The 23709-nt window shown below is 37.1% G+C and overlaps 1 protein-coding gene across 6 annotated transcripts in view; it reads right to left on the bottom strand.

Annotated features, from left to right (window-relative positions):
- Positions 1-21123, bottom strand: part of LYST (lysosomal trafficking regulator) — an 84575-nt gene extending 63452 nt beyond the window's left edge. For all 6 annotated transcript variants that reach the window (XM_085315441.1, XM_085315443.1, XM_085315442.1 and 3 more), the window contains exons 1-4: positions 21073-21123; positions 6134-6220; positions 4496-4694; positions 1507-1597 (exon numbers count right to left, since the gene is read on the bottom strand). In XM_085315441.1, the coding sequence (XP_085171567.1) occupies positions 1507-1597; positions 4496-4687 (283 nt within the window). In that variant the 5' untranslated portion in view covers positions 4688-4694; positions 6134-6220; positions 21073-21123. The remainder of the gene's footprint in view (positions 1-1506; positions 1598-4495; positions 4695-6133; positions 6221-21072) is intronic.
- Positions 21124-23709: the final 2586 nt, after the last annotated feature.

The following is a 23709-nucleotide window of genomic DNA, read 5'->3' as shown; positions in this document are numbered from 1 at the left end:
TAGTACATACCAACCGCAAGTATTTACGACTCAGTAAGCTTGGTATTTAGAAAATATGACAATTAACAGTCCCTCATACAAAAACAAAATTAGAAGAGCTCACTCTATAAATATAACCATTAAACATTTTGAAAGAAGTGATGCTTCATGTGCAAGCACAGAGACATGGCTATAATGCTGGAAGAATCATCATCTGCTTTGGAGGAGGAAAGCAATCAAAACTACTTTATTAAATAAACTATCAGGTGTAGGAGTGTACATAAAAAGAAGTTCAGTCCAAAAGAACAGAACTCTTAGTGCACAACCAGGTACATTGTGTTTACTGCATCAGTACTACTAGATAGGTATCCATAGTAAACAAAAGTGTATGTTAAGCAAAGTACAAAAAGCAAACATCTTAATCTGTTTATACAATATCATTTTAAACTAATTCTGGAAGGGTCAACCTCTCAGAAGGTGACTGAAATGTTTTTCATTCAATCATGCTTACAGTAGTATGAGAAGATGCAACTGAGCAAGCAGGGTAGTTAAAGTACTTTATGAAACTTGCACTTTAAGAACTGTCAATCTTTAAAAACTGTCAATCTATAAATACATTTGAAGGACTTTAAAACAAAACAAAGAAAACAACACTGGGACAGCTTCAGGTGCTAATCTTTAGGAACTCTGAGAGTTTCATCATCTGAATTTTTCATCCTCTGTTTTATTCTCTAATAAATAAAAGAGAGCACCAGAAAAAACTCATTTACTGCTTCAGTTCTTGCACAACACAATTTTGTATCATCTTTCATGTCTTCGTTTTTATCATCTCTTTCATTTCTCTAACTCACTTTAAGTGGATCCATTGGGAGCTTAACCCTTGTCATGTAATTCCTCAATTAGCTGACATACATCAGTTTTTCTAAGAAATAGTCTGACTGTTGATAATCATTCAGTATTACTCCATTTTCAGAGCCTACAGCCTTGATATCACTACATTTCTTTCATAGTACTCTCTCCATTGTTTGATTTAAGCCTATTCTCTACTCCCTATTTCTCTAATTTCAGAAAAAGAATTCTTCTTCCTCTATTGCTGATCAATCTACAACGCTAGCATGCGTTACTCAGATTTTTTTTTTTAAGCACCTTTGTGCTCTCCTCCCTCACCATTAAGAGTTTCATGTTAGCAAAAGTATCATATATTTTCAAATCCCCTTTTCCTGTACCACCTGAAAAGCCAAATAAAAAACTCTCCACCAAGTAGTCCAGGTACATGGTACGTTGTGATGTTGTGACCATTCTCTTTCACACTGACCAACAGCCTCTGTCCTCTCTGTACAACCTTGACTTTCCTTGTATGATGACAGAACATAGGTATTTTTAAAACCGTACATTCTTAGTTTTGAATCCAGTGTCTGCATTCTAGGTTAAGAGGACATGTAGCACAATGGCCTTCTACTCTGTAATAGTAGAAATACAATACACTATTTTTCCTAGGTCTTCAATAGCACAACAGATAAAACATACCTATTGCTTTTTCTTCTTTGACAGGGATTTTCCACACCAGTGGTAGAAGTGACAGCAGGAGAGTTAGAAGTTCTTCCCGACAYGTCAGCTCCTATGTTAGAAACAGAAGGTTATTTGTTCCCCAACATCCCATAATTTATAGAAAAAGATAAGGGTTATTTTAAAAACTTAATTTTTAAGTTCCCTATGCCTTTCTGCTGTCTTACACACAGGAATAATGACCTAACTGCAAAGAATTCTATAATCATTAGTCAACCAGAAAGCACCTGGAATATTTAATCATACCTTTGCAACTATTTCTATACACAGATCTTCAAACTCTCTCATTGAGATAACTTTTAACCCCCCAAAACCCACCCCCCCAAAAAAAAAAACAATAAAAAAAAAAACTTCTGTTCACTTAAGCAAAGACAGAATGAAGCCCAAGAAAAGTTTGATGTGTTTGTAGTTTAAGAACTTTGTGAAATTTTCTACTATCTCCAAAATGATGCCTTTAAATAAATCAAAGTCTACATTCAATTGATACCAGCATCATCTCAGAGTGGAAAGCTGAATTTTTACAGAAAGCAGGAAGATGACTCACCAAATAAAAACACAAAAATAGCACTAAAAACCCTCGGTCTTATCAATATTCAAAAAACTTACTCAGAACTTTAATGCAAAGGCAAACAGTAGAAGGCAGAGAATTCAAATACAGCTCCTTTATTGGATGCTAAGCACCACTGTAGATCCAAATATATATAAAAAAATCTACTACCTTTGACACAGACAGAAAGCTGACTTGAGCTTTTTGACAGTTAGCATCATTCAGCGATATGCAGCTGAAGCAATATCCTTCCCCCAAAATTCAAGGTAGTAATGAAAATAAGATATGTAAAGATAAACTTTAAGCTAGAATATTTTGGTAAGAAGCTTGCTCAGCCTGCTTATACTTGAAAGAGAATACAAGAGTGCCTTAAGTGTTTACATACACTCTTATCTACAAAGATAAGATCAACAGAGTCTATAAAAATGCATTTGCAACTGTGAAGTGGTTGGATAAAAGTGAAAAGCCTAATATTAATTTCACAAGCTATGTTAGGACTCTAAGTCAGACATGATTTATTTACAAATATTGAACCATAGATCATTACAACAATTTTCTTGCTAAAGTTTTAAAGAAAATGTTAAAACACTGAACTAATGGAGTCAGTAAAATTGTGGTTATGGATGGCAAAGCAGCATACACAGAAATAAATTTCTTCATGCCAGCTTATTCACCCAGTTTGGTTTAATGGTCACTTCAACACTGATAAGTTAACTGTTATCTCATACAACAGGAAAGTTTGTTTTCCCTTTCAACTTTTGAATAAGACAAATACACTAAGTCCAAGTCCACCAGTTCCAAAGACTGAACAAGAAAGAATGCATTATATGCCTCAGTTTCCCCACWACAGATTAATAGTTCCTTTGATTATTAGATCAGCTTTTCCAAGTTTATATTTGTGTTTCTTGCTATGTTTTACACATCTAAACTAGTTTATATTTAGTCAATTTTAGAACCTTTTCTTGACATAATGCAGTCACTGAAGTATAAAGTTCTAGATGTCTGGTAATTAGGAAAGAAGGATTGAAAATATCCTTTTAACATTAACTCTATCCTGTAATAAAAATGTAAACAGGAAAACTCGGATAACAGTGATCCATTTACACAATAGCCAAGAAGAAACTGCCCTCAGAATTACATCCATCTGCCTAAAAACTGTTTTGCTGAAAGCTGCGTTAGATACCCTTTTATAACTTCAAGAGACTATCTTCTGAATTTTCCAGCTGCTGAATTAATCAGTTAATACTTCAAAATACAAGATGTAAGAAGTACTAAACACAGTATTAGTCACAATTACAGATTTATTACTACACAGGAAATCCATCTAAACACAGTGAATTTTTTTTTTAATTACACACTATCAACATAATTTTAGACTTTTAAAAAATGTAATTCCAGTTACTGATATAGTACAGTCAGACCTGAGAAGTAATTTTTCAAAGTCATTCCTGGCAACTCACTTTTGCTACAGAAAGTCTTTTCAGCAAGACAGAAATTGGTTAGAAGTGAGAATAAGCAATACAGCATTCAAAACACAATGCTGAAACAGGAAAGAGCAACATACTAATTTTTCTTATTTCAGCAGTACACTTTCAAAATACACCACCTCCACCCCTTCTTGGGGGTGAACAGAATAGGGCAGAATACAGAAGAGTGAGAAATACCAAGATGCTTTAAAGAACAGCATGCCAGACTGTTGGTCATAAGGCATATTTAGGTGCTTAAAGGGCTATACAGAATCTTTCCACTTTCTTGAATAATTTGTCTTATTAATCAAGATTTTTTTCTCCACTTATCTTAAGGAAAAAAAAAAGGAGAGCACAAAAGAGTTAAATATGTTAAGTAATACAAATGGACTGACTCCTCCTCACTTGAAAGGTACTTCCAGGAGCTGAGGTTAAGAAATATTTACTCTCTTTCATTCAAAAGCTGCTATTTGATACACAGTAAAAATATACTTCATGGTCTATATCAAAATAGGAAAGTGTGTATTTTAGTCTTATTTAATTGCTATAAATCAGAAGGACGGATCTTCCCAAAGTAAAAACTGCCAGTTTATATTGCAGGTTCAGTAAACACTCATTCCTTCTGCAAGTTCCATCTTACTGCCTCCCTCCCACCCAGCTGCTGCCCAAAACCTCCCACGTAGCTTAACTAGTCAACAGTTTAGCAGCCATAAATTTCAGCTGGCAAACAGGTATATMATTAGCTATTTTTTGTTTTCCTGTTCTTGGTGAAGGAACTTCCAAGTTTCTAGTACTCACAATTAGCTTTCTCACACATGGTCTCTACCAAAAAACTCAAACAAGCAAAGGAGTACCAAAAAGCACACAAGCTAGACAAATCCCTTCAATGCAATCAAAGCTCAATACAAAAAATAACTGGCAGGGAAAAACCTATTACCTGATCAAYAATAGAATTCAGTGTGGTAAGCAAAATAAACCCACGGCCTTGAACCAGGTATTGTCCCAGTGCTGCCATATGAGTTTCTTCTTCTTCATCTTCCTTGGCCTCTGCCCTCTGGACCACAGCATTGCACAGCCTGTTAACATCCGTCAAGAATTCCCGTGCCAGTGAGTTACTGCGACTGCTCATGTCTGAGCTAAATAAAGCAAAAACACAGAATTGAAATCCATCAGAAATTTCCTTCCTTATGGAAAATACTTGAAGCTTGGAGGTGGGAAGGGAAAGTGTTTCTTCCCCTTCTCTCCTCCTCCAAAGCTTGGAGAGTTTTTGTAGGACTGAAGGATGAATATCCTGGTGTGGAGTGAGGGCAGGGGGAAAGAAAAGGCTGAGGTTTGMGGTTTTACTGTTTTCAGTGAAACTTTAAGCTAATAGGTCTATAAAATGAGCATTTGGGGTCACCAGCTATCAGGTGAAAGCAGATGACACAATGTTCCTTTCTACTGCATAAATGGAAGTTAAATGACAATTTCAGCTATAATTTCAGCTTTACTTTGTAACCTACATGTGAGCTTCAAACTTCAGCTCAGTGATGCCAACTATAGGAATAATATTTAATATACATAAAACCCCTTAAATGAATACAGCACTGTCTTTAGCTACTTTGTTTTTCCTCTTGTATGAGCAGCTTAAGGAAAATCTTGAAAACCTCAGAGAGGAAAGAACGAAATGTGTTAGAGATAACTTAAAAGTCGGTGGATTAATACTGCTGGATCAGAAGACATCTATATACAATCATTAGAYCAAAAGTGCTCTTCATATATCTGCAAACAAGAAGACTAGAAAAATTCAGATAAATACAGTCTCATTGTACAAAAACTATTCCATGTCTTTTTTTGTTCTTCAGCAATTTCAGCATAAACACAAAAGTATTAATATGCACAATCATAACAGAGTATCACTTTAAATGAAAAACATTCTGCTTGTAAGTTACATTCAGTGCAAAAATACAAATGCTGTTTGGAAACAAAGTTGCCACTTACTGTGCTATCAGTGTGAAAGCAGTAGATTGAGAAGAAAAAGTAAATTTTTTTGAGCAAGAAGTCTTCCCACAGCTAAGTATCACAAGGAAAAGATTAAGGAGAAGGAGCTTCAACAAAGTGCAATAAAAGAGTTAGAATAAATTGGGGGGAAAAAGTGACTAGAAAAGTAGTAKGTGGGCTTAGAAGGAAAAACTGTTCATAAACCCTGAGCTAGGATAAAGCTGTCCATTRCATTTCTAAGTGAATGACATTTCAGTTTAAAACTCTCAAGCTAACAGTTCAGTAACACTACTTATGCTCTTTAAATCTACTATACAGCTTAAAAGCTTAACTAGAAGTCTTCTTTGAGGTTCACAGTTTCAGTTCTAGAGCTGACGGAACTATTCATAGGAAAGGCAGCTCTGGAGATCAAAACTCACACATGAAATACGAGTAAAATCATCTTTGGCACTRTGCAATAACTATAACATTTTAATCTGGGGATGAGGGAATAAGTTCATTAACACCAATGAYACACAAAACTCCTTTTAGTGGCACGACTGAATGTTTGTACATGTAAAAATATTTTTCATAGTAGTAACAGGAAGATTCTTACCAGAATTACTTTGCCAGCTTTTAACACATCTATCTTCTATTTGGAAGAAAAAGCAAATATATTCTGGGAACACCACCCTTGATTCACCTGTTTTTAAAAAGAGAAAAACATAAAATTAGTTTTAAAACCAAGGAAACTGCATATTATGAAATGTTATGATAGCTATTGAAAGTTTATACAGAGTCCTTAAAAATCTTTTCTTGAGCTTTGAAGTTCCAAAGTTTTTTCTACTTTTCAGCTTACAATTCTGCACAAAAGGTATGCTAATATAATTAAGTTCATTAGTTTTTCTTTCTTTTTTTTTCTTTCTTTTTTTTTTAACTGTAAAACCAGCCAGCTATKTTAGTTCACACATTTCCTTGTAGAAACAACATGAAGTTTGGAGTGAACACTCTGCACACGCACTTTAAGCACTTGCAACTCTGGGGACATGTGATATGTTAGTATGAGAAACTGAATTGTGCAAGCAGATGCTGCTATAAATGCATTTTTACTGACCATTTATTTTGTTCTGATACATTTAGTTTTTACCACCTTACATACAGAGGAAGTTGTAATTAATAAGAGATGGCTGTTTTCCAAGCTTATGTGMTTTACTCATTCCATCTCCATAAAGRCACATTAAAGCAATTTAAGACTTACTTTCACCCTCCTACCCTTTATCCCACTCTAGTCCTAGCAGAGGATCAGAACAGGCAATGCACCTATTTTTCCAAGAAGGGTAATTTAAACTGCCCCCATTCCCTGCTCTAGTTAACCATGGAGAGAAGATAATGACATAGAGATTATGGTAAATCTCCCAAATGGATACAAATTGGCCAGATACAGTGAGATCAAGCATATGCTTTAGCAAGAAAAACAAAATACAAACACAATCCTTGTCTTTGTAAAGTCTAAAGGGCTAATTTTTCTTTTTAAATCTAACAACATAGAAGTAATTGCTGCAGAGAATATGCTTTCATGAAGGCACATTATCCAGGACCTTACACTCTCCTATGACACTCAATGTTGGTTCACAAAGATGCCAGTTTAGTTGTAAAGCAGGTAACATCATACAGTTAAAATCAATAATCCTCATTGTAGGCTAAACTGTCTTAGTTATTAGTTTTTCATTTGAAAACTTCAAACTTCTGGTTATCATACTTTCCCCTCACGTCTTTAGAGACCATCCAGTCTAAAGGGGTGTGGTGAAGGGAATGCATTTTAATCCTTCTGAAATATTATTTACTTAAGCAAGACTGAAGAGCTCTTTAAATATATTTTAAAGTCTCAAAATAYGGTTTCCTCTGGCTGGTTAAATACTTTTTCTGCTGTTTCCTAAAGAGATACAACCAATGGCAGAGGCTACATGATTATTTTGCAACCTTTCAACATTTTTCACCACTGTTTTCAAAACCTTGAGCAAGTGTTAATTACTCGGTCATGATAYGCTAGCAGGGCTCCTTACCAATCTTCATCATTGTTAACTTTTTTTTTTTTTTAACATAGCAACACAGTATTTGCTTGGTGCCACTGAATACATTTTAACTGAAACTAGTTTCTAACAAGGTCTTAAAATTCTCAGCAGTTAGATCTAACAGCACACCTGGCGTATGCTTAGATGAACTGTCCAAACACACACTTAAGTATTCTCAAGTGGCAATTAAGTAAAAACTTCAGCTTTAAACCTACAATTGCAGTGGTGTATAAACACTAGGTGAAAGACCTTATTAAGGAAGGAAGAAGCATTGTAGGTTCAAAGTAAACTCCTAATAATTGGTCTCACCAAGTGCTTCAGAGCAATATATTTCATGCAGAKCCCCACAGAAAGCCAGCTTATCCATGGAGTTTTACACATAACTCATTGCAGCTGAATAGCTTAAGCAGCTCACGGCTTTGCAGTTGTACCCGGCCATTAGATTTAACAATACCCTGTCCATCATATTTTAGTGCCTTTCCTCRAGAAAATTCACTCACCAGGTCTCCCACATTGCAGTACATGTTGYTAAATCTTTACGTATAAGTGCAAGCAATGTTCTATCAAGGGGGCGAATTCTCAGCTTCACAGTAAGATACAGTGCTACCTTGATAACGTTAATGTAAAAAGATAAAGCATTTCTTCTTAATACATTAGTTTAACATAAAATTGTGAAGGAATTCAGATGTTTTCATTCCACAGTGCAGAAAACAGTTTAAAGAGATATCATGCTGGACAGTGAAGCACTTCTATTCAGTAGGACTTGTTCAGACAAGAGCTTGCTATTTCTCTGCTGTACCCATTTCCTTCCCTGGGATTAAGTCCTGAAACAGACCGACAGCACAAATGCTTCTTTGGAAGCAGAGTTTGATATAACCTGATTTTTCATCTTGCCTTGAAGCTACAGACAGCACAGAACAAAACAAGAAGAAATAATTAAGAAGTTTCCAAAAAAAGAAAAAGCACATGCTGCACATGCAGACAACCTTCTCCCCTTTTATGTTTGTTTCCTGACTAGCAATTTAAGCACTTGGCATGTAGGGCTTTGAAAACAAGCACTCAGTGAACAATTAGCCCCACAGTGCCATAATATAGCAAGCACTGTGCGGATTTATTTTTAAATGCCAACACATTCTAAGATTTCAGCTTGCTTGTCACCTTTTCCTACTGCAGATTGTGGTACCCTGATAGCATGCCACGTAAGGTGTACTATTTCCTCTTACATTGAGGAAGGATGCCAGATAACTTGCATTGTGTGGAAACTACTCAAATGTAGGTTTTTTTGTTTTGTTTAAAAAAAATGACATATCTTTAATAGCTATGGTGCCAGATAGTGGGGAAACAGGTTATAACACTCAACCTCAGCACTGGTACAGCATCTGTCTTTGGAATTCATTCAAACAGACAGCCCCTTAGCTGGCGGGGGGGATGGGACGGGACCCTAAAATGTCACAGCTGAACTTAAGCCATGGTTTTCATGGTTCACCAGCACTGTGTACCATCTTAGTTAAGAGGTTACAGTTCTGGAATAGACAGTCTGTCAAGACTTCATACACCAAGCCCTGAACAAAAAAATTCACATCCTTAAATATAATTTCACCATATATAGAACATGATTTCATTAAAAACACATATATCTTAATACTTACTACTAAAAGGAAAAATCCACAGTTTTAAAAAGGAATGCTACTTAAAGAGCAAGTGATCTGACATTCACATATAATCTGTTCTTTTCCTTCAGCTCTATAGTATCCACATAATCCAATCTACAATACTTCTGCTCTCTAGCTCCATTTCTGCACCAAGCCTTGAGGGACATATTTTCTAGACACTGTTCTGGTGTAAGTTAGTTTTCCATACTTGCAACTCTTAGGTTTCTCCAGACTTTTTTCCATTTTTAAGTGAAGTTGTATATTTTCAAATGCTGAGCTGATGTACAAGTGCCTTACACTTAGTTTAGTGGCCTTTAAGTTTTTAAAATAAAATACAAAAAAAATTCTTTAAATATTTTTAAATTCAAATACTGTAAAAGTTAAAACTAATTCTAGCAGTGTTGAATACTGAGTCATGAACATATAAAATTTATATAGTGTTAATGATTAGGTGGCATGATCTCTAACGGCAATGCAAAGAAGAAATGCAAGAACAGCTCAAGGTCAAAGCTAGTATTCTGTTAGGGAGTGAACTGAGCCTTTTACTTGGTTATGTTTTCAGTAATGCATTGCCTGCAAAGATCTGCATAGTATAGTAACATAATACTAATATAAAGTAGTAATCACTAAATTACTACAGTAATATTGTAGTAAAATTTAGTAGTAAGCCAACCAAGTCAAAATTCTATAATGCTAGTTCAAGTGATTAATTTCAATAACTACTAGCCACACATACTGCAAGATTAACATGAATTTCTGAAGCAAAACATTTGGTGGCTGTCTCCATTTCACACCAATGTCCAATAGTCCAAACTAGCATTTTAATAAAGCCTCTTAACTCACCCCCATCCTGTTTTTTTAGGGTTTTTTGAATGTTAATTTTAAACTTTGCATCATCAGAGAAGAGCTCAGAAGCTACTTTCAACATGGGTATTTGTTGAGAGGCAGACATCATAGAATTTGTTTCAGAAGAGACAGATGTAATCAATCTAGATAAGATTTACCACCATGCTATTTTTGAGTAAATACAGAAAAAAAGCAAGTTATATTTTCAGTAAGCATTAAAATTAATACTTTCAAATTTTTAGTTTATATGAGCCATTGTACAATTCTGTTATTTCTGGCCTCAAGTCCAAATTTGTAGCTTTTTTTTACCATTCTCCACAATAAAGCACATGAGAATGACTCACCACTGGCTACTGAATGCTACATTTACTTTATACAGCATTCATTCCTTTTATTATATACACACCCCAGCCTCATTACTTTCACTTCACATCTATGTTTTGTGGAATAAGCTTGTGATCTCTTCAAGGAAAACGGACATTGACAATAACTTTAATCAGACTTGCTTTGGGTCAGACTGTAAATTCAACCTCAAATTTCTGTCAAGAGGACAAGGCATAATGAAAAACACAAGCACAATTTGGACACGAAGGACAGACAGACACTCCATCATAGGTTTCTGCAATTATAACACAGACTGCCAAGTTTATTACAGAAACTAAGTTCATCTTGCTAGTAGCAGACACCAAATATGACTGCTTCTGTTTAAAGAAATATTAACAGCACAAAACCTAATGGAATATTATGATTAATTCCCCTGTGCAAATTGGAGAAGGAAAAAGTAGAAAGAAAGGAGAGCAAAAGAAAAAGTGAAAGAGAAATGCATGTCTAGCATAGCCTGTAGCAGAACTGGGATACTTCTTACACTGTTGCCTTGAGGGCTGTACTTGGCAGTGAAATACAAATAAAACCTGGAAGAGCGGTGTAGCAGAAAATATCATTCTTCCTTTTCTGTCCTTTTGGTATCACCCAAAACTAAGTAGGCTAGAAACAAATACCCAGCTGACATTGTCAAAACGACTAACGCAGCAACACCACACAACCCTTTGAGGAACCAGGTACCTGCAACTCAAGCAGAACATCAACAGAAAGCTAGACATGTTTTATGCCTTGTTTAACCATACACGGCAACCAACCAAAAGCATAGCTTAAAACAAATACAGCGGACAATTGCTAACCATCCAACAATGCTCTAATATTCAAAAAAACAAGAGCAAACAAGCAAAACCAAGACACTAAGTTTGTTCATTCTCAGAACAGCCATATCAGACAATGCTCCAGCTTTGCAGAAGACCTCAGACTAGTCCAAACTTCCTTTATTTCTAACCAGTTCCTGCTGTCCTTTGCAATCATTTAATTGTTTGGGAGGAGGGGGGTCATAGAAGCGGACAATCTATCAATATGTAGTCAGGCAATGATGCTCCAGCCATAAAGATATTCATGAAAAGCCACTTCTTAATATACAGTTTATCATAGCTGTATGTGTCCATTTTCTTGACAGAATCTTACCTCTGACACTTGTCCTTCATTTTACCAAGGAGCTGACTAACTAGCTTTTAGTCATTCCAGCACACCATTACTAAACAAATTATTCAGAGCCTCTCCCCAGCCTAAAGAAAAGTGAAAGACAAATGCTTAGTACTYGTGGAAAAATAACATATGCACTGTCTTTTAACTAATCAGTGTAACATTTGCCAAGTTCATAAGATGCTAGACAAGAATTAATTAAGGATTGAAAAAAAAGTCTGTTGAGATCTTCATCTCACCTACCCATCTCATCCCATCTCACCCACCTGCTTCTCTTGTAACACTGGAAGTCTGAAAGCCCTGCTTCTGCAAGCATTTTTAGTCTCCTGAAATATCTAGTCTCATTTATGTACTGCTGCCTAGGAATTAAAAATGAAATTAATCAGCAAAGCTTAGTGCTTATACAATGTGAGAAATAGAATATTTCTGCCACTAAGTAGATGTGAAAGCTTTTCCTTATACTGAAAAAAATCTCAGAATTTTGAGAAATTATAATGTGTGTGCTTTCTGAAAAAACAGTATTTAAAGAAATAAAAATACTCCTTTTCATATTGTGTATAGCCTGCTAGCCTGCCATGTTTTTTTTTTTGGTTTTTTTTGGTTTTTTTTGGTTTTTTTTAAACCAGCCATTCCCGATGCTAAACAAGTATGCCAAGGAAAAAGCCAAACAAGACCAGACAAATGCTGTGCCAGATTTGGTCAAATTAAAGAAATAGGAACTTTCCAAAATAGCTATTAAACATATCTACACAAATCTATAATTAGTAAACATACCTATAGGCACCTAATGATATACAGAATGACATTAGATGAGCAGGCAAGTCAACTCGCAGAAAGAATTCCAGAGATGTCACGCCTCTGATAGACACCCAGAACTGCGGTGTGCCATGCTGGACGTAAGGCAAGAGAAGTAAATAAATAGCCCCCATCTACCCCCAGATTATCATTTGCCATCTATTTGCATGCTTTGGTGATTTTTCACCATTACAAAAATTAGACTGGTGAATAATTAATTTCTTTGGGCACAAAAAGGTTGTTTCAGATTAGACTTTAGCAAACGTATTTTAAGTTACTCTTTTTCTTAAAAAAAAAAAAAAAAAAAAAAAAAAAAAAAAAAAAAAAAAAAAAACAACCCTAAACTGGCAGAGTTTAAGAACTATAATCTGGTTCCTGTGATTTATTCTGAGCTATAAACATAACCATCTACTCCCGACAACACAACTATTTCTAGAATCTCTCAAGTCTCTACCATAATTACCAGTAACAGCAGCTCTGAATGAATGATATAAGCACAAATCACTAAGGTACAACGGATTAATGTATATATGCATACTATTCTTGTTTATATACCTTTATAATAAAAAATCCCCACTTATCCACAATCTATTTTGCCTGTCCAACATTATAGAAAATGTGGTCTTAAGACTCTACTTCCATTTTATGAACTCAGGTTTACACCCCTAATGTTTTTATTGCATACGGTCATTTCATTTTTCCTGTATTTGACAAAGATGTCAGTCCCTTACATGGAGAAAAAAAATTAACAGCTCTGAAGTATGTAAGCTTGTCCAAAAAGGAGACCATCAAGTCAAAACAATGAGTTTCTAATTAGCTACCAGTAATTATAAAAATAAATTTAACTAGTGGCAGGAATTAAGGGTCTGAAAACCAAAGCAAGAAACACATCAAGGTGTAATAAGCTGCTTAAGGTTGACCAGCCCGGAAAGACCAAAACCTGAAGGGAACTTGGCAAGAAAAAGAGAAGGTGATAAGGAATCCGAGTACTCGCAACGGAAATCTGCTGAGATGCAAACTAACTGCAGACTTTTCCAGACACATGCAATGTACCAGAGAAACACAAATAAACCAAGTACACACAGTTTGTATGATGGTTTAGAAGCCTACATTCCTGATGGCTAAATCATAATCATGTCTACTTCTAAAAACAATCACAAAGCTGCTGGCAAAACTCTGAATTTCAGCAGCAGTCCTAGCCTAGGAGGGCCTCACAGTTCAGGGAAGGAGCACAAGCCGAAGCCAGTACAGGGGTATGTTAGAGGCCTGACTGTTCCTTTCRAGTGTTAGTCGTCCTTGCTCAGGTCACAGCTGCACGCTAAGCCTTTCCAAAGCATGGACACCATGCTTTTYGTGGAAGACCTGTTTTTCATGTCTTTCATGAAATGCCCAGCATAATTCTGTAGARCGACTTCAGTTAAGGTAGTTAATAGTTTTACTTTGACAGGAAAACCACTTTGAAGAATGTCGCATTAAGGCTGGTTCAGTAAGAGCTGATGTAAGATTTGAGGCTTCGAAGGGTACTGCAGTCTCCACAGCAGCGAAGCACAAATAACATTTAAGCAACCTTACCGATGCACTTCAGAAACTACAACTTTCTGTCCTACTTGGGTATGAAGTATTCACATCATGATTTGTTTGTTAAAATCTCATACTTGTAATTTTTTTTTTTTTTTTAATGTATAACTCTCAGCAGGACTTTTATAGTTTATCATGCTGTTGAATTTTAAGTATCTTGAAATTACAATTTGTTAAGCTTCACACATCTTGCACCATTATATGTGCAAATACATAGAAATACTACTGCTTAATATTTATCTTTTGGAAATTACTACTATCTTGGAAACTGGAACTAAGTGCAGACTCTCTCAGCACACCATACACACCAGATTTCTGCTACTCTTTTTGCACAACATACTATCAAATACTTTGACTACACATACCACCATACAAGCAAGAAAAGAGAAGGGGAAAAAAGCCTGTTGAGAGGAAAATCAACATGTTTTTAATATTTTTGAATTCTAGAACTAGACTTCATACACATACACACCCCTGCACGACATCTGGCTTTTGTTTGGAAAAATCATTAGATCAGATTAAGAGTCTTTAGTGCAGGATTTAAAAAAATGTTCACTTTAATAGCAAGAAATACAAGTTGTCATAATGGAGCACAGCACTGCTCTCTAGTCTAGTATTCCTTTATCAGCATGCAGTACTAACTTCAGCCTGAGAAGGAAGCACCAGAGATTGAAAAGATTAAGTAATCAATGATGGCAAAGTTTCTTTCTAAAACTGAACAGCTTGTTGTCAGGTTCTGCCCTAAGCTATGAATATCTGCATCCCCCCTTTACGCATTAGCAGATTATCAATAATTTCATCTTTCTGAGTCTTAATAAAATACTACCAAGAGTGAATGGCAGAGAATCCCACAGATTGGCTGCATATTATCTAAATGCTTTGGGACAGCTTCTCAACTCAATATAAAGTTTTACTCGAACGTGAAATACCAGSAAGTACATTTTTGTAAAGCCTGAAATCAAGTTAAGAGGACAGATCATTCATCTAGAACATAAAAAGTACAGAACTGATGAAAGACAGGTTCTCTCAAAGAGCTACCTACATACAGGCAAGTAATACATCAACTCTGTACATATACTATGCCCAGATTTATGCTGAGCTTGTCATTTTMTACTCTCCTAAAGTCAGCAACTGCAATACAGTGGTCAGACACTATATGCATTTGGGCTTGTTTCAAGCTTACTTGTTTCAGACCAGCGTGAGTAGGTCCAGAAGCTGAACAAGCACTCCTTRGCATGCTAATGCATGGTGAAATGAGGGGTCTTCAAATACAATCACGGTAACATTAACTGTGTTAAAAATAAATACACTTGATGTCATGGAGACTGGTTAAAGTGTGCAGAAGAGAAAAGCCAAGTTGTTACCAATACCATGAGAAAGCTAGAGACAAGCTGTTTTTAGCAGAGTCAGAGCAGACAAGGATCTGTTTCAGATCTTATCTGAAGGAGCAGAAGACGATGTCTGTAAGAAACAGATGGCACTAGAGCGAGGAACTGACATATATGCCAACGCAAGCCAAAAATCTACGTAGAAAAGTAATACCGTAGAAGAATAACTRTGAAAGGCCAGCAAATTTTTACAAAAAAGAAAATCAAAGGACAAAGAATTTCTATTAAAAAGCCTGCAGTGAAAAGGCTGAAAGCACTTAGCTTCCAAGTGAGCCTCATTCTGCAGCATGAGCGCATTACTTTCAGGACACTTGCACATTCTCCTAATTAAACTGAACATATAATACTGTAAAATATCTTCTAACAAGCTTTAAAAGTTGATACACGTGCCAGAAAGACTAGAGCACAAGCCTTTGCTCTGTCCACATCATCCAAGAGCTGTGGTAACATAGTATTGTTAATGACTAACTTTAAAAATTATTGAGGCTTTAAAAATTATTGAGGGAAAGAGTCTGCTACAGAAAATAAGAAGTTAGGACCCTCTCCTGTAAAGGGCTTACATAGTTTTGCCCTACAAGACTAGCCAGACTTTGTGACTATCCTTTTACACTACTCTTCAGTATGGCAAGTCCTGTGGTCTCAAACACAACCAGGCAAAATGCTGAACTCACGACCATACTGCAAGTATGCAGGGTGCACCACCTCTACCTGAAGATCACTTTAAACATGAAACATTCCATTCAAATCACGATCTAGAAGACTATACACACCCTTCTACAAGATTATACATTTTGACTGCACTCATATTCATAGATATGGAAGAGGTGAGAAAGTGAACAGCATCTTGAAGCACTCTTGCTGAAGGGATAGCAAGTAGTAAAAGCTAGTCCAGAAACTGAAAGCTTAGCAGATTAAAAGTAGAAATTAAAGTGCTTAAGATAAACATTGGCATTGCACCTAAAGTGCCCACTAAGAGCAATTAAATAAGAGAGAAAGGTCAATGATCAGAATTCACAAAGAAGTCAAGGTGCAGAAGATTAAAATCCCAGAAGCAGAATGGGAAAACTACTTGGTAAAATCCATATTCTCGAGTATTAACCAGATGGAGACGAGACAGCAGCTAGCAATTCTAAAGGCACTATGAAAAAAAAAAATCATTCACTCTGATATCAGTTTCATACACAGTTACTCCAGTCATGCTCAGTTTGCCAGTTTCTTGGCACCCTGCACACAACTGTGGCTGCTTCAGGGAAGCAGATACTGTCCTTCTGCTTGGCTTTCCAGCAAGGAGGTGGTTGTTCCAGTCGTGCTGACCCCAAGGGCACCAAACTGCTCTGAAAACACCATGGCAAAACAACACAACTGGGGATAAAAAGGACTTCTGTAACATYTTTTTTTCTGGTTCCTCCTCTCCAATGGAAATGAAAATAAAGGAACAGGTAGGTTTTTCATTCTTAAAGTTTAAAAAGTACTCAGTAAAATTAGTCCAGCAGTATACACTGCAACAGAGAATGTATTTCAGTGATTATACATAAGAATTTCAGGTAGTAGCTGTAAGAATGTGAAATTTCCCATTATACCTATTAGATCCTCAAATATTTAAGATAAGTATTCTGAAACACTGGACAAAATCCTAAATAAGCCCACAATGCAAAAAAATAACCTATTCTTGTATTGAGAAGAAGCTCCTGAACTACTGGCATCTATCACACATGCACACACAGACAAGAATTCATACAGCTGAAGGACAGTTTGAGATGAATCCTAATCTGATTAGCATAGTATACTAAGATTTAACCAAAATAGTTGATTCCCAAATTGAGCTTATCTAGTCACAATTTTTTGCTATTTCCCTCAARAATACAGATCTTCATAAAACGCCTTCCCAGTACCAGAGAGAAAGACAGAGTYAGGTATTTGCCAAAATAAAACAGGGCAAGTTAACATCAGTTATAGTGCTGCTGTTGAAGCCTTGCATTCAGCATTGTAACTATAAACTGATTCCTTTCCACATTTCCTCTTCTTACTTTCAAATTTTCTATTAGGAAAGTAGAAAGGTTTTTCTCCATTATAAAAAGTGTTAAGCAGGAACTCCCCTCACCCCACACCACATTAGTGCTTCCTGCACATACTCCTCAGTGAAGCACAGTGATGCTTTCAGCTGAAGTCAGGCAGCTCATCCGTGGGTGGAAGGAAAAAGGGCAGGGATGGAATAAACACGAGGATTAACCGAGACTGTCAGATGCTTGCTCAGCCACCATGTAACAAGGACACAGCCTAACAGGCATTCATTTTCCAGAGTCTTTCACAAGTCACCATCTTCTACATTTACCCTCCACTTCCCAGCTACTCCAAGTTTCAAATTATCCTGAAAGCAGACAGGCTCCTTTGGAAAACAGCTTATCATGGTTCAGTTCTATGTGGCTCAAACAAAAATCCCAACAACAAACAGAAGAGTTTTAGGATAAGCACTACACTAGTTCAGTAGGGCTGAAGACAACAGTCTCAGTGCTTATTTACTGTTTGGCTAGTCCAAAATTACATCCAGAGTAGCAGCAGGCAGCCCTGAGTTATTCACAGAGGAACAGAGGGTTAAGGACTCAAGCAGCTAAGGACTCCAGCCAAAGAGCCCCAGAAGAGCGGATGCCCTCCCTTCTGTAAGGCACCAGAGCCGTAGGAGACATCAGCTACAGAACACAAAAGATTTTGAAATGTGCAGTGATGACTAAAAAACTAGTGGATCTTTGTGGAGAAATATCTAGGAACAAAAATAGAATTAAAAAAATCTCAGCACTTAGAAGTGACAAGAAGTAGCCCTGCTCCAGACTTTACTACATGGATCATAGCACTATATACCCACCACTTCTTCCACATAGCTTTTACCTAAAAATGCTTTAAGGACACTAGTCACTAAACCACTTAAATGCTTTAAGGTCACTATCATTTGTTTCCAACAATATTTGCTTTTATCTTAACACTATCTCCTTCCCTAACCCCCCCCCCCCGAGAGTTTCATAATCAGCATTAATTCAGAGACATTCTCTCTTACTATAAGCTTCCAAAGTACAGAACTTCTTGTAAATTAACATTTTAAGAGCTATTTTTTTTTTTAAAAAAATGAAGGCTAGATAAGAGTGCAACTATCTCTCTTCAGTAGTTGAATATTCAAGATAAACATTTGCTTATCTTTAAACTGCAATTCAGGCATCTCTCCTAAACACAAAGTATTAGCTTATTTAATTGACACAATTYGATTGCTGAGTTTATCTGTGACTTTGTATATTAGTTTAACTGAACTCCTTGTTGTACTAAATTCCATTACTCAGCTAGTGGCTATTGCTGCAACATTTTGAATCATCGGACTACAGTAATTAGAACCTACATATTAGTCAGCTTATTTTAGTGTTGACTAGACAATTCCTATAATAATTGGCATTCTCCTTTTTTTAAAAAAAAATTTGGTACATGAGCATTACTTTCCACAAGAATCAGGAATTAATATATATCAATAAGTTATTTTCAATAAGAGACTGCATTTCTAGAACTTGTTCTATGCAAAGTTGGCATAGTAAACGTAAGTGTTAAAAGACAATTGCAATATTTGATTTAGAAATGCCTCAAGTATAGTGGCTACACAGATCTCAACCTTTATTAACCTATACAATACTGTGCTTTACATAAAATATATCAAAATGTCAGCAAGCACAGATGAAGCACAGCAAGCTCTCAATAAAATTTGTTTCTTTCCTTAGGATACAACTATTGTATGCCGCTACAGTGAATCTCTGAATGCTGACACCATATGGCTTCCAAGATTCTAGTTACCCATTTCTAATACGAACATAAATATAATTCTTTCTTTGCTATTTATCACTTGCATATTTTAATACATTTCTGGAAATCCTAAACAATACACTGAAGTAAAACTATTCAGACTTGGAAATATGCCCAAAAGATGCATACCAGTTCTAGATAGTCTTAATTTAAGGAAAGAAATACTGGAGATGAGACACAAGACCTTCACAGCGTTAGCTGATGAATCAGTTAAAGTGTACACAGAGCATGGCAATTGGTTGAGAAGGAAAATGCCCGATTTTTCCCCTCCAGAACCCTTTTTATTTGCTGCCAAAAATAAAAACAGAGCATCTGTATGAAGGAAAGGAGCAATTGTTTCATCCTAAAAGCATTTCCAATCACTCCTTTAATGTGTAGCTGGTTATCTGACTATATAGAGTATCAATACCTCAAAGGCCTTGCTGTCTGGAAAAATACAATAAAGCAGAACAGTCTTTCCAGATCACTCAGACCTTTACAGATCAGCCTCTAAATACACTAGACAACATGAAATCCACAGAACAAAATCTGGACAACAATAAAAAAAGTCAGTTAATGATACTAATGAGTTGTATGTTAAATTGTTGTGCTTTGCCTCCCCCCCCCAAGCATCATATTTAAGATGATTCTTCACACAGAGCACAGTGCAGTTATCTAAAAATCACACTAGCTAGACCTACAATTTTACTCTAATAATTAGTACCAAAACTGGTCTCTAGGAAAAACGGGATTTTAATCAGAACAAGCTTCAAACATAAACCACAAACAGCTGAAAGTTTACAGTTAAAAAGCATCCCCCCCCAAAGATTATGCAGGACGTGTTTGTCTTTTGCCCTCTATTTCACACATTCCAGTATCACTTCTGTATAAAGCTTTTTTTTTTTTTTTTGTCTTTTGTGTTTTCTTTTTTTCTTTTTTCTTTTTAATTTGGAGGCAAAATATTTCAGCCAGACACAAAGAAATGCTCAAATATAAGATCTGAACCAGAACAAAGAAAAGAAAAAGCTGAATATGCTACATACCATGCTTCTTTACTAAGTCTTCTCAAATATAATTCAAGATGGCAGCTTGATAGCTCAAGCAGCCACCCTTTTGGGCTAAAYAGAAGCACCTACCTCCTGAGAAGTAAGGCTACAGTTAAACAAGAAGCTCAGCCTGTATAAATGACTCACTGCTATCAAGAAGGCGCTTCTGTTCCTTTCCCAGCAACTCTTCCTTTCTCCTTCCACCACCACTGGTGCTCACCTCATTCCTTCTTGATCGGAATCATTTCCAAAATTTGCAGAATACCTTTTCTCAGCTGGATTATTTTGTTAATTTAATTGCCACACTCAGGTGTCAGGCAAGAGTCACTGCAGGTWAAGGGAAAAAGCAGGAGGCAGATATCCTCCAGCAGTACCAAGCTGTTATAGCAGCTTAAAGGGCCCAGACTAATCATCRTCACTGTGACAGACTCAAAATGACAACTGATGTCTTCTACCTGATCTTGTTCCAATTTAAAAGCAAGTTTATCACATCACCAGATCAATGGTACCTCAGGAGCTTGTAGCTCTGATGACAGCAGCACAATTACTTGATCTTGTCTAGAGGCCTATAAATCTTCATTTAGCAACAGTGTGCTAAAGTAGCTGCTACTTTCACTGTCACCTCTAAACTGGAAAAGAGGGCCAAAAGGGTCAAAGAATGCCTAGACATAGATGCCTCCCTTGCATATTATAATTCCTTTTCAACATTATAATCCAATTTTCCAACAAATGTAAGACAAGCATCACAATATCAAGCAGTGACAGCTCAGGCAACAGATGTAACATCTCTAAGAAGCCACCTGTGGAGCCTAACATCTACTCAAGAGGAATAACATACCTTAGTCAAGTTGGGTTGAAATTTGCTGTTTGCTCCAAGGAACTTAAATTTGTCTACAGAGAAGTGAGTTCATTCTCATCAGCAAGCATTTCCTTATGCTACCAAATCCTCTTACAATACACCTCTTACATTTCACCTTACTCGCTTTCGCTCCTAACCACAGGAAACAAGAATCAAAACTGTCTTTGCCTCAGAATTCTTCTACATGTCTGAAAAGATACTACCACGGCAGGAGCAAAATTCTCCAAATACATAAAGAAATTCAGATCTTTTCATTAATGGACAACTGTACACTCTTGCCACTTGTGCAATCTCTGACAAAAAAAAAAAAACAGTGTTACACTTGTTGAAATGCTTCTGGTATTTCATAGTATTTGATTATGCTCTTTGAGTTTAAGTCTACAGAAAACTATATACAAACATTAATATAATTATAGTAAGGGTTAAGAATCTATAGTTTTGCTTTTCCAATGTTTACATGCCAAGTGTTCTACTTTCCAACAGATCTTGTGATGCTGTTCAAGGTGCTTACAATCTCTTCTCTTACTTCCTCAAGCTGCAATAAGAAAAGTGATATGGAAACACATGAAAAACCTACAAGAGGCTAAGAGACAGGAGGAAACAAGAATCATTTAAGAACTGTAATTACACCTAATCTGAAGGTAATCTAAATATCTAATCTATCAGAAAATCTYCATATAATCAATTCAATATTTTTAATTGAAAATTGTCTTCGAGTACAGTAAAAACTATGGGGGAGAGGAGGGAGCCAGAGGACAGAGACATTRAAAAAGATTCTCTAACTAATAAGCCTGAATATAATCTTATAAAAGAATAAAGTATTGGCTTCCTTAGGTCTCATTTACTTTTAACATTGGCTTTTGGAAGTACAGCATTGAAAGCTATTTGATCTTAGCTTGCAAGGTTCTCCATCAAAAGAAGGATGAGGAAGAAAGAAGAGTAAAGTCAAAACGTCACATGAAAGTTTTTTTTTTTTGTTTATGTACAGTAGTATCTACGAAGCATTCTCATTCTTTGTTCACTCTTTTTCCTAGCTACTGAACAGCATCACTAAACTGCAGATTTTTTTAAGGTATCTAGCAAGATATTTTCTTCTTTACGCTATTTATGATGGTCACAAGTCTATACTTAAAAGATTATTTTCATGACTCCTTATCCTACTGCAGCCCCGTTACAATAAAAGTAATGCACAGACCTCTCTCTTTCCCAAGTKGTACCATTTGCAAGCAAATTCAACCAACAAGAACGGACACATCTACCTCTATTCCAGAGGAATTTCTTTCTCAAAGAGTTAAATACTCCTGACATGTCTTTGCTGATAACTAGCACAAGATTAGGCTAAAACAGATCTCCTTGCTGCTTTTTCTGCCACAGGTTATCCCACGATCTCAGACAGCAGTGCCATTTTGTTTGCAACTCAAGTCTACAACGCACACATCCCCTCAAGTCTAAGTTCCTCTAGATCCTCATATCCAAGCCTTAATGATTCATCTGGCATTACAACTAAAAAAAGTGTCTCATCCTTCATTTCTTCTCTGGCTAGCCCCTGCTTATAACCCCATTACATGCTCTTCRGACTCCCAGCACACCATACTAGCCACATGACCACCTTTCTAAATTTCTTCAACYGCTCTGCTTTCATTTATATAAATAATTTTATTCTCACTTCCAAAGATGGTGTTGCTCTTCACCTTTCTCYACCTTTTCTGTTACTGTCAGGGTAACCAAAGACAGGCCTATGGTCATTCAAGTATAACAGCTCATGACCAATTCTTAGATTTTTCAGAAGTACCTCCCCACACACTCCCTATGCTAACCTCCATCCTGGAGGAATATCTAGAAGAATTCTCACTGCTCCTCTGTTCACTATTTTTTCTACATTAAAGAAGAAAAAAGAAACAAACTAGTTCAGGTGATGAAGCACTGTGACTGCTGTATGTTGTGTTCATCGCTGTTATCTTGTTTCCGTGAGCCAGCCTACATTTGCTTTTCTTCAGTTGCTATCTCCTATCTTCAACAAACTCGTTGTTGACAGGGAGGCTTTGTGCTCCAGTTTTGCAAAACGCATAGAAAAACACAGCTTGTCCATAACAGAGAGCCCTCAGTGTGCCTCCAGCAGCAGAAAGGAATGCCAAAAAAGGAAAAAAAAAAAAGAATTAAAAAGAAGGGGGAAAGCAGACGCCCACAACACAGCAGCAGCACTGAGCGCTCGCACCCTGCACAGCCGGAGCTCACGGCCACCAAACCACCGAGCAGGCCCGGGGATTTCCCAAACCGCCCCTCGCAGGTCGCAACGCCGGGCCGGGCCGGGCCGAGGGGCGGCGCCGCCGCCGCTGCCGCCACCCCGCGGGGCCGCTCCCGCCGCATCCCCCCGCCGCGCCGGGCGGCGGCTCGGGGCCGCGGGGCCGCGCTTCCTCCGCGGGCCGACGAGCAGCCCGTCGGCCAAACGGAAAGCAGAAGCCCGCGGCGCCGGGCCGCCTGCCCCCTCCGCCGCGCCAAGCCCGCGGCGCCGAGCCGAGCCGAGCCGAGCCGAGCCGAGCCGAGCCGAGCCGAGCCGAGCCGAGCCGAGCCGCAGCCCAGCGGCGCCCGCCCTCCTTACCGGCGCCGCTCCGCGCC

This window comes from Rhea americana, unplaced genomic scaffold (assembly GCF_003343005.1).
Source record: "Rhea americana isolate MKP2758 unplaced genomic scaffold, rheAme1 scaffold_43, whole genome shotgun sequence".
Lineage (NCBI taxonomy): Eukaryota > Metazoa > Chordata > Aves > Rheiformes > Rheidae > Rhea > Rhea americana.
Note: the sequence above shows the minus strand (reverse complement) of the source record. Positions and strands in the feature narration are given on the sequence as shown.